Raw genomic sequence first — 12,206 nt, 5'->3', positions numbered from 1 at the left:
TGCATTATCATCAAACTTGATATTGTCTGTGTAGAAACGAAGATTCATGCAATGTTTCAATACTATGGCTTAATTCGTTCTCAAGACTTTCTGAGAAAGAAGCACCAACAAACAGACAGAGCGTGAATTTTATCAGCCCTCAGGAGTATATCAAAATTATAACTTTTGAACTTTATAGCTGAATCATTTTTCATGATATCCTGTGGAAAGTTAGGCTTCACTAACGCTCAACAAAATTCCGTGGAGGGACATGCACCATAATCGAATGCCTAAGAGGCATCAATGTTGCCTAAGAAATTGAGCCTCATGTAAAACTCATGTCTATAATTCAATTTGAGCTCAAGATGTCCAACCCCCCCCCTCCCTATCTAAGTTATAGTATGATTGTATTTGCTAACGCTCAGCCATTTAACAGTTTCTTAAAGACAAATTTGTATATTTATTGATGAACAAAAAACCAAATATGAGAAATTATGTCATAATCTACAGTCTCAGTTTAGCTGTTGGTTTTGTTTGTTTTACTCTTTCTTCTAAGCATACAAACTTTAACAAAGGCATTGCTGCCTGAACATACATATCAACAAAGCATAGTTATGATAATTTTGTACCCAAATGTGCGTGCGTGCGTCCGTGCTCACGCACAAAATTCCATGGAGGGACATGCACCATAATCGAATGCCTAAGAGGCATCAATGTTGCCTAAGAAATTGAGCCTCATGTAAAACTCATGTCTATAATTCAATTTGAGCTCAAGATGTCCAACCCCCCCTCCCTATCCAAGTTATAGTAAAAGTAAAAAGTAAAGTAATTATTTTACCAGGCGAATTTAGGGCTAAGAAGCCCTCTCTAACACTTAACCTGGGGACCAACGGCTTAAAGGTGACTTCCGAACCACCACCAATGGCCGGGCAGGCGGGCCGCTTGCAAGGACAGGATCGCTCAGCGGTCAACTATCCAAGCAGCGGCCACGCTCGACGTTGCTTGATCTGGTTATCTTGCGATAACCGCCGTACCCGCTACACTGCGCCATTGGCAATGATTGTATTTGCTAACGCTCAGCCATTTAACAGTTTCTTAAAGACAAATTTGTATATTTATTGATGAACAAAAAACCAAATATGAGAAATTATGTCATAATCTACAGTCTCAGTTTAGCTGTTGGTTTTGTTTGTTTTACTCTTTCTTCTAAGCATACAAACTTTAACAAAGGCATTGCTGCCTGAACATACATATCAACAAAGCATAGTTATGATAATTTTGTACCCAAATGTGGGCGCGCGCGCGTGTGTGTGTGTGTGTGTGTGTGTGACAAGAAAAATGTTATATAAATAATAATAATTATTTATATAAATTTCTTACCATTTACATTAAAAAAGCCAAATGAAGCTCATATTGTGGATGAGTAAGATACATAACAGATCTTAAGACAATTGTTTACCTAAAGAAAACACACAACAATCAATACCTAAATTTTCAATAAATCAATAAAAATCCATCATAGAAGTAATTGCATACTCATGATGTCTGTGCTCAAACAGAGATAGACAAAAAAGTTTACAAGATACTTACACAAAATGGGTACCATCCATTAGAATGCCATTAATGAATAGAATGGAATTGATATACAAATACTGAGTAAAAGGATTAAAACAACAAATTGCATACATGGCAGTTCCTTAATTATAGGGATTATTAATAGGAGCCAATTAAAGATTTTTTAAACCATATTTATATTACAAAACATTAAATCGTCCAAATTAAAAATGGCATATGAAATTTGATAACTGTTTCCAATATAACATGAATATCGTAATAATAATAATAATTTTATTGCTTGCACATGTGTAATATTTTACTTTCAGGCTCATGGAAATAAAACACATTATAAATTTTGCAGTAAAAGCCCATTGCTGGAAACTATAAATGTTTGCCTGAAAGTCCAGAATGTTAATAACTTTAATTTTAACTCAAACTCATTTGAATTTGGTATGAAAGTGGTGTACGGAGGAGGAACTGGTGTTAATCCCTCCAAAACTACCATGAGGTACTAGTATAGCCTTCTCCAGTGATGTTAAATATCTGGGCATGGTGCTCAATAAAAAGCTGACTTAGAATTTACATTTGAAATCACTACTGCTTCACACAGTGGTCGCTCTTTATAACAGCAGACAAGTTCTATAGTATAACCTGGGATATGCTGCCTAAGACGGTTGTCTGGTTTCACAAGATCATCATTAGGCAAATGATTGCCTATGGCTATTTTGTCTGGTGCCTAAAGATAGAGCAAAATACAGTGATGGTTGAATTACATGGCATTAAAAGCCTGTCTTGTCTATGTATTAATGTAGCCATGTGCTCCAGTCCTACACAGCTGTAGAAGCTTAGTACAGGCTCTCTTTACACAAAGGGTGAGATGGCTCTTAGCGCTGTAAGACTGCTTTAAGATAGCTTAGGTACTTGGCTGGGCATATTAATGAAATCATTAATTTGGACAACTCACACATGCTCATATCTTGCTCAGATTCTATTCCAAAACAATCCTGCTTTGATCCTTTCCAATTGATTACATTATAGAGTACCAGCTGATTCCCCTCTTTTGAGAAGGGAGCACAGATTTGGTACATACATGGATCAAGGTACCTAAGTGTCAAATTACCTAACTTATGGTCTTCCCAACCACTTTTCAAGCAGAAATGCTTGCAATACACATGTATGCTTGGATCAACTTATCAATAAAACTAGAGGAAACCAAGATCTATATCTTACTGAACAATCAAGCTGCACTGAGATCTCTCAGCAGCTATACTTTTTGTGTCCAAGTTGGTCTGGAACTGTATAATACTACTTAAAGTTCCGACTACCGTAACCATTCTGTTACTCTGATGTGAATATCAGGGTATAAGAGGATTGCAAGGTAATGAGAAGCAGACAGATTGGCAAGAGCTAAAGCCATGTCGCAACTCACAGGTCCGGAACCTTTTTTGTCAAGAAGTGCCGTGTCATAGATTAACTGTCAAGAAATTGGTCGCTGCATAAACTTCTATCTACTAGAAAAGCCTCCCAGGTCTGAGACGACCAAAACCTGTCATAGATCTTTCATTAAAAGACAGCAAAACTATTCTTGTATTCCAAAGACTGGACATAATTTTCTATTCTGTTGACTAGACACTGCACACTAAATCACCCTTTTAAGGTGGACATCTCTATGTCAGACATATATTATTTCTGCATGGAGTCCAAGGAGACTGATGTATACATAATTTATGATTGCAAAGCAATTGCCCTCACTGCACCAGTGAAAACACCATTATAGGGCTTTACTGCTAAGCTGAGCATACATTACAACAACGGCTTATATCACGTACCAGCCTAAGCAATATGTCCTATGAGATTGTTTATAAATTGCGCTTTTTTATTGTTATAATATTATGTTTTCATTTAAAAATTGAATAAGAATCCCAGTATTTATTAATTTTACAAACTGCAATGGAAATTTAAAAAGTACTATAGGCCTTATCAATATGTAACATTTTCTTAACCCAAACATTTCTTGTTGTTTTAATTCTTATAATTCTTCCTCAAAATCATGGCTTAAGATTAAGGTATGTAAAATTAAACTTTTTAAATGCTACGTTTGTGAATTTAAAATTATTAATATGAAAATGTAGATGTAAATATAAGTATACATTGTAATTATCTGACATAATCCTCTTGTCAGTTCACTTCTTCAATCTCTGTCATTCTGCCACTTTCATAAAATTCATTTTCTGGAGAAACTATCGCCATGCTATCATTCAGGTATACAACAGCTTCCAAAGTTACGTTGGTCGCTTTGTATTCATTTTCGGCTCTTTCTATGAGTCTGTATTTTGCTATACACTCTTCCTACCAAAGAAGTGACATTTTTCCTCACCATACTGTTTTATTTCTTGTATTCCAAACATAGTGTTGTGACCCACTACATAATTTTTCAAATCCACTTAAATTATTTCAATTGTTTTCAGATCTGGATGATGTGAGTAGGATCTCACCCAAAAGAAACCATTCAAATCTAGGCTTGTGAGAGAGGATGATGTAAAGCTGCTGTTTCAACACGGAATCATCAAAAGGAATGTTTTTCTCCTTGAGTCGCCTAATCATTCTGTTTCCTGGAGTTGTGGTATTTTGCATTATCAACCATGAGCACTGAGTGTGGACTTTGATTTTGAATAAGTTGTTCTGAGATTCGCTTTATTAGTCTGCTTTCCATAATGGATGAACATTTGCAACACGAATGGGCTGTTTCCATGAACACATCATAAGTCATCCCTTAATGTCAGAACTTCGGTAAGTACAGCATTTTGAGCCAAGTTTCTGTAAAACAGCATTTAAGGTCTCTTTTATGCAAGAAACATGGCAGCAAAAATGTGGCAACTATTGATTGGCTGGTGCAAGTATCTTCTCTAATAACCATTGAACTCATTTTGACTACTACGGTGCAGTCGGTTTGGCCTGGTGTTAATACTTCACAATTTTAAAAATATAAAATTTTAAAAATTAACCATGAAATATCTAAACATTACTAAAAAAATCTTTGTAAACCTTTGTCTAAAACCAAGATAAGGACAATTTTTTATGCATTTTTAAGTTAACATTGTCTATACATAAATCCCACTTTTTTGCTTTTGGTAATGAATAAGAGATACCTTTCTAAACTATTAATAAAGAAAGTGGTCCTAAAATGTTTAAATTTGTTTTTCATATAATTGATTAAACATCAGCATAGTAAATAAGCTTAAGTTTTATGGTTTTAGTAATACTGTTGTAAATTTCTTTGTTTCTTACCTTACAAATAGGTTCCAATATGTTTATTTCAATGGCTCTTTGTCTGATACACGTCTTGTTCGGTTAGGTGTTCCCCAAGGTTCAATTTTGGGGCCTACTTTATTTATTATTTATGTAAATGACGTGCCCTCTAATCTTAATGACAACAGTGTAAGCACCTACATGTTTGCTGATGACCTGGGCCTCAAAGTCTGTACAGAATCAGTTGATGATTGTAGGGAGATGCTTAGTATTAAAACTTCAATTGTAAACGACTGGTGTGCAGCCAACAAATTATGTCTAAATGAAAATAGAATCCAGGATTTACAACTCACCTTGTCTTGTAGGTCAAGTGACAATGATGACTTGAGTCTTAAGTTTTTAGGTGTCTATTTGCAGTCAAACCTAATGTGGCAAACTCACATTGATTATGTGGCTGCTCAGACTGCAAGGGGCATCTTTTTGATTAGGGCTCTAAATGGAGTAATTTCTATTGATCACATGCTGTGTGTATATTATGCATATATAAATAGTTTTTTGACCTATGGAGTTGCTTGTGGGGCCATTCTCATTTAGCAAATAAGCTATTTGTACTTCATAAGAAGGCAATTAGGATAATTGGCAATGTACATAGTAGAGAACATTGTAAACCTCTTTTTGTAAATTTTAATATTTTGACCCTGCCGTCCATCTATGTTTTAAATGTATTGTTGTATGTTAAAGATAATTTATTTAGACTTTGCAACCAAAGAGATGTACATAATCATTTTACACGCAATAGAAATAACTTAATAACTCCTAGATGTAACTTTACTAGTACTCAATGCAGCTTTCAATATCAGGGTATCAAGCTTTACAATGCTCTACCCGTGCAAGTAAAGATCATGAGCAGGACTAATTTCAAAAATACCATAAAATATTGGTTGTTAAAATCTGCTATTTACAGTGTCGATGAGTTTTTTCTTGTAGTGCAAAATCTTATAAGCTAGTTTAATGTATCATTATTGACGTTGTTATATACATTCTTTGTATCCTGACAATAAATGCTTTGATTTGATTTGATTCAAATTACCACAACTTTAGTAATATCAGCTGTCATCTAAAAATTACGAGCTCAAAACTTAGAACTATCATAACAATTTTAAAAAGTAAAGATTTTAACATTATTACAGGAATGAGACTTCACAACGTAAAATAAAAACTGTAAGCCACAAGCATGGTAGAAACAATTGGGAATCAAATCAATGTCTTTTGCTATAACTTACGTTCCTCCCCTTCTCACCTTGTCTATCTCACTCCCACTCGTGCCGCTGACTATACCTAAGGTTTTTATGGAATAAACTATTTTTGAGTAGCAGCTTATTACTTATTGAATGACCAATGTACAATGTACACATAATAAATTAATGTCAGGTATATCATAAAATCAGAAACAAATGTACATAATTACAACAGTTTTATTTGATATTACAATGCTAAAATTATTACAAGTGGACAGATTCAAACCCAATTCGGTCCGTTTGGATGGATTGGAAACATTCACTGGACAAATCTCATCAGCAAGCTTTTCTCTCTTTCTAGTACAGTAGTAACCTAGAGAATATATACTTCATACATAGAGAAGACATGCTACAGGACACAGAGTCAGCCAATAGGTTATGGTAGAAACTAGAAACCATTCACTGTTATCTATGGCTCGATACTGCTAGAGTTCATGATGTGCAGCATTACTACTTGTCTCCATTTTACATAGAGTACATACTCTCTGGGATAATATTCTTAGTTGAAAAATATTAGTGGAATTCATATCTTATACATTGTAATAGTTTCATATTAAACTTAAATTGCCATTTTAAATATTCAATAGACCCTCAGCTACTCAGATGTACCATTAAATTGCTTTTTATATTTTCAACCATAACTGTATTTTTATGGATAAATGAGTAACCCATATTAATTGAAAGAGGATAGTCCCATATTTTACAGAAATTCAACAAGCATTAACATTAAGAGTTATTATGTTTGTTTGTGTGTGCAAATGTACTATAACACATTATCCTGTTATAATTTTTTATTTATTGCTCGATCACATCTGCCTATAGATTATTGCTACCATGATGACTAAAGATTGTTAACACACCATACTGAGGTATCCTACACCAGTAGGATAATGTTGGTTAAAATTGATTTCAATAAAATTGTCATCAGAATTTATATTTTAATGTATTTTTTCAACAACTTGCAATCCTAAAAATGGTAAGGAATCAGTGAAAAAATTAATTTTGGTTACTTGAAAATTGAAAGGAAAAAATTATATTTTCCTCAACAATTTTATTCAACAAATAAAATGAATACATGCAAAATGTTTGAACAAATAAAAAAGTATTTTAATGTAGATAAAAAAGCTTCAATGAAATTGTAATGCAATTTTTCAAGAATTTTAGGTAAAACATTATTTATGCATAAATATATCTTAAGAATGTATTTTCTAATAAACTTTCCATAAAATTTCATTATTTAGTTGTTTATTTAAAAATGTTTGCTATTATCTGGTCAGTCCTTGTATATTATCCATTATCTTATAAAAGTGAACAGGATGTTATACAGGTAGGAAAATATTGTTCTATAACTACCTAAAGACCATGAGAGAATCTAAATACTTATGTATTACCTATATTGTTCATGCCTTAAAATGTGCTCTTTCACTTTTTCATCTTAAATTAAGAAGACTAGGGGGATATTGTCTGTAATAAACAATAATATGCCTTTTAGGGTATGATTTAATACCCCAGTCTTAAGAGATGATTTTTTTTTAAATGTCTGTTGTTTGACTCTCCTACTAGACTCAAATCACTATATGTTAATATATGAACAAGCCCATAACTGGGGTCTATTATAATTGAATGATTTTGTTTGCTAAAGTCACAATGAATTGCCCAAATAAACATGAACTACTAAAACTCTCAATACCTTACTAATTAAGAATTAATGAATAAAGAATATTTTATGAAAAATGTTTTCAATTTTACTAGGGAACTTAACCAGAATTAATTCTTTAATAAAAAATTCCAGCAGTTGAATGTCACAAAAACACATAAAAATTGGATGTTAAGAAAAGCCTTAATATGTGCAATTTAGGAAATTAACAAGAGCTATTTCGAAAAGCAAGATGTGAATTGGTCAGGAACGCAGATTGGTGGTAGTAGTAGTAGTAGTGTTATCTATGTATGGCCGTGTATTCAAAGTCAAATCCCATGGAGGTGGATACACCTTTATCAAACTCTATTTTCCATATGTAGAAATTGAGTTTAATCCAAATTTCAAGACTGTAGCTCAATTATTCAGATATTCCCCTGAATAGTATAAGCTTCACTAATGCTCAGCCAAATTCCGTAGATGGATGTACACCATCACTGAACTGAATCTTTCCTATTAGAAGTGTATGTTCATTAAAAATTTTTAATCTGCAAATGAAATCGTTATCTAGATATTACGGATAGTTAAAACCTTGCTAACATCCAGTCAAATCCCATGGAAGAACATGCACCTTCATAGAACTCGATGTTTCCTTTAAATAAATGAAGCTGTATGCAAAATTTCAAGTTCATACTTTAATTATTTGTTAAGATATCATGCATATAGACAAAAGTGAAAGTTTTTCAACCCCCAAGTGATGGGTTCCACTAATGCTCAGCCAACAATATTACTGTTTCTGTGTTTGTCCACTGCTAGAATTTGTTATTAAGCTTTCTAACCTGGGTAAATTTTCACATTTGGCAAATTAGACAAAGATTATCTTAATGTTACGAGTAAATTATTATGAATAAACTTGTCTTCAAATAATTATCTTAGAAAGGATCATTTTTAAATTACTGTATCTCACATAATGGCTACAATTAATATTCTTAAGTGTGTATTAATTTTTATTATACTTTATTTCACAGATATTGCTTGCATGTAAACTAGTCTTAAATTTTATCTCAAAGTATAAAGGCAACAAAATTAAATAAATAATTAACAAAATATAAATTTTATAAAACCGAAAGACTAGTGAAAATATAATTCTAATAAACGTGCAGATAATACAATGATTTAGTTCTAACAAAAAATATTAAACTAATTTAAATTCGTTTGAAAAACATAAGAACACTTAATATTGACCTAATAGAAATAAACAATGTGTCGATCATCCCTTGGATAAACATTGCTTCAATCGTTTCCATACAATAAATACGACTCGAATACACTCTTGTATAAAAAAATGTACAATAAAATCTACATAGAAATATAAAAATGTACAAGAAAAATAACACAACTCAGATGAGACTAAAATTAAATTCAACAGCTACAACACGATAACATTGTCAACAATCATTGTTTTAAATTATTTACATTGCAATTCGCACAACTGCTAGGGAACATTCTGTGCTGATTGCTGTACTTATTATTGTTTAATTTATTGAAAAATAGAGCTGCTAATTGTTATTTTGTCTAACTTAATATCAAATTTATCAAAGCTCATCTAGTTACATATTGTTCACATGTTGATATTGTGTTTAGAATAATAAATGTAATAAACTACCAAAATAGTAATTGTAGGGGCGGTTTTATACCATGCTAATGTCTTCAAAACACTGTTCTTAAAGTCATGTAAATGCATTAATTATTTTTTTTTTTCCAGTTAATGCTATAAAATTAAATTGTATTTTTAATAATTTATTAGAAGTAAAATGTTAGTAGAAATGTTTACATTAAATTAAATAGTTAGAAATCAATAAAGAAGTTACTCCATATTTATAGTGAATATTATATCTCATCAAAATGTTTTAAAACACATACATTAAAAATACTATAATACTCTATACATAACAATGTATAATATCATAAAATTGAAGGTTTCATTTTTATCAATCATGACTAGTTAAAGCAAAATTTAAAAAAAAATATTTCTTAGACACCAAATATGTTTTTGCTTTGAAAATTTAAAATAAATAAAACACTGTAATGCATTCTGTATAAAGCAAAAATGTTAATTTAGTATAAAATAAGCTTTGTGCTATAGTTTTAGTTGTATAATAATATTTTTAATTACAACTTTTTATCCCTTCAGTGGAATTGCAAATAGCAAACTTATTTTTGAGCCAAAACTTTATGAAATTCTTATAACGATTATATAATTGTACATCTTACAGAAATATCTTCATTCAACATCGTTTAAAATTTATATCACAAGAACATTTTTTTGTTTAACAGCAACCAGCACACAACAAATCTATCTCAGTTCATTTGTACTATGACATTAAAAAAGTGTTCAAAAGTGCTTAAGTATTTCCTAGACAAATGCTGCAATAATTATCACCGCTTTTATAAACACGTGGTTTGGTATAAGGCTGCAATGGTTTTGTTCAAAATTAAATAGTTTCTTATTTTATACATGGCTAATATTAATTTATTTGAAATAACTTTATCAACTTAATTTATTCTAATTCACTAATATACTAATTACTGAATATGTTGGTACTGACATTACAAAAATCAATGTTACAATGTCAAAAGAGAAAAGATTTCTTTAACCCATTTGTATATGGCAGGGCTTCGTTACTTGGGTTTGATTTTAGCGAAGTGAAAGAAATCAAAACTTGAATTTGTTATTACTCCTACTGGTAGCCCATATATAGGAATAAGACTTCAATAATTATGTGGTTTAAATGCCAGATATATTCAAAAGTGCCTAAAACCATACATAGTTTTAAGAACGAAAATGTAAATACTTTAGAAGTAGATGACAACTGTTAGAAATGATCATCCCATGAAACAAGAAAAGAGAAAGAGAAAACAAAGAAACAAATTGGAAAACAAATTGTGCAGCATTACACCAACCACTTATTACAGGTTACTGGTATAGCACAGTATGAAAGTAGTCTCTTAGATAAAAACATAACTCAGATGTAACAAATGGTAAACTTAGACCTAGCTGTATATAGATGTATGTACAATATAAAGTGTCTACATTATGTTCATCCACTTCACCTGTCAATAAGGGGTAAAATACCCTATTTTGATGGTTTTGAGTAAACATGCTCATTTATTACAGGATTGTTGCTTGTATACTATAATTTTTAATAAGTTGTTTTGGTTGACTAATTCTTTCCAATAAACTAAAACTTTTTACAACTATATTTTTCAAGAACTGATTGCTTCTACAATTTGAACACCTAGATATCAATTAATTCTTTACCAAATATTTATAATAATTAAGAAAATAAAGCAAGTGAACACTAATGTAGTTTGGACCACACTAACAAACAAACAAAGATCTACTTAGTTTTATTCAAAACAAAGTGAAACAATATTAACAGGTAGCCATTTATTATAACCCATGTTGTAAGATGTTCTAAATCTAATATGTTCAACTGTAAATTTGAACAAAACCATTCACTATTGTTGTTTTTGTTATCATAACAATAATAGAAATAGTAAGAACTTTATTACCTTTAATAATTGTTTATATTTCAAATAATCACATTATTAAGTTTAAAGCGTAAAAGCATCTGTGAACTTTTTAAATTTTACAGGAAACTCTTTGAGTTGACACTAACTCACACAAAACTTAGCTGGTAAACTGTACGTAACGAATCTCCAAGGAAGGAAATAGTTCAAAATCAACTGAGAACCAATTTATTTTATAGACAAATGTGTTGTTTTATTTTTGTGAAAAGATTGAAGTGAAATGCAAGGAGTTGAGTGAAATCCACCATGGATTTTTTAAACAAGACAACCCATATAAATTTTACTTGGCATATTTTAAAAGGTTCAATTTGTGTTATTAAGAAAAAAATATTAAACCAGAATAAAAACAATTTAAAATAATTCCAATAGGCCTAGCTTTAGTATTATAACTATGCTAGGAACCATACCTATTAGTTTATTATTCTAGGCCAAATGATGATACACAATACAATTAATAATAGGCCAAGAATTATTGTATTTAAATAGGCCTGAACAATATATTTCACTAAACAAGTACAACAATTATTTAGGCCCAAAAGAGCTGTGAAAAGCAATACTGTACAAGGAGACAGAGCAGATCAGGTGGATGAACAACACATGGACACATCACGATAGAGTGCAGGAGTTGCGACCGGCGCAGCTACGCGGGTCCAGGGGGGAGGGAGAGGGGGAGGGAGGGTGATGGGCGAGCGACTTGACTTTCTTGGCACCGAGCCGTGGCGGCCGGTGAGGCATCGTTGTGTAGGATGTTAGGGCATACGACTTGAGATGAGACTTGATTGGTGTGGGCAGGGGCAACTGATCGATTCCGTAGACAGTTGTCCTGGCGACTATGGAGCGACAGCACAACTCCTGTAGTGTTAGGACTGAGCAAAACAATCATAATTAGTCCT

At 31.8% G+C, this 12,206-nt stretch overlaps 1 protein-coding gene across 2 annotated transcripts in view; it reads right to left on the bottom strand.

The window, feature by feature from the left end:
- Window positions 1-6,242: 6,242 nt before the first annotated feature.
- The window catches only part of LOC124354321 (ras-related protein Rab-40B), a 44,084-nt gene continuing 38,120 nt past the window's right edge, over window positions 6,243-12,206 (bottom strand). For both annotated transcript variants that reach the window (XM_046804680.1, XM_046804682.1), the window contains exon 4: window positions 6,243-12,179. In XM_046804680.1, the coding sequence (XP_046660636.1) occupies window positions 11,920-12,179 (260 nt within the window). In that variant the 3' untranslated portion in view covers window positions 6,243-11,919. The remainder of the gene's footprint in view (window positions 12,180-12,206) is intronic.

Source organism: Homalodisca vitripennis, chromosome 2, assembly GCF_021130785.1.
Source record: "Homalodisca vitripennis isolate AUS2020 chromosome 2, UT_GWSS_2.1, whole genome shotgun sequence".
NCBI classification, from domain to species: Eukaryota; Metazoa; Arthropoda; class Insecta; order Hemiptera; family Cicadellidae; genus Homalodisca; species Homalodisca vitripennis.
Note: the sequence above shows the minus strand (reverse complement) of the source record. Positions and strands in the feature narration are given on the sequence as shown.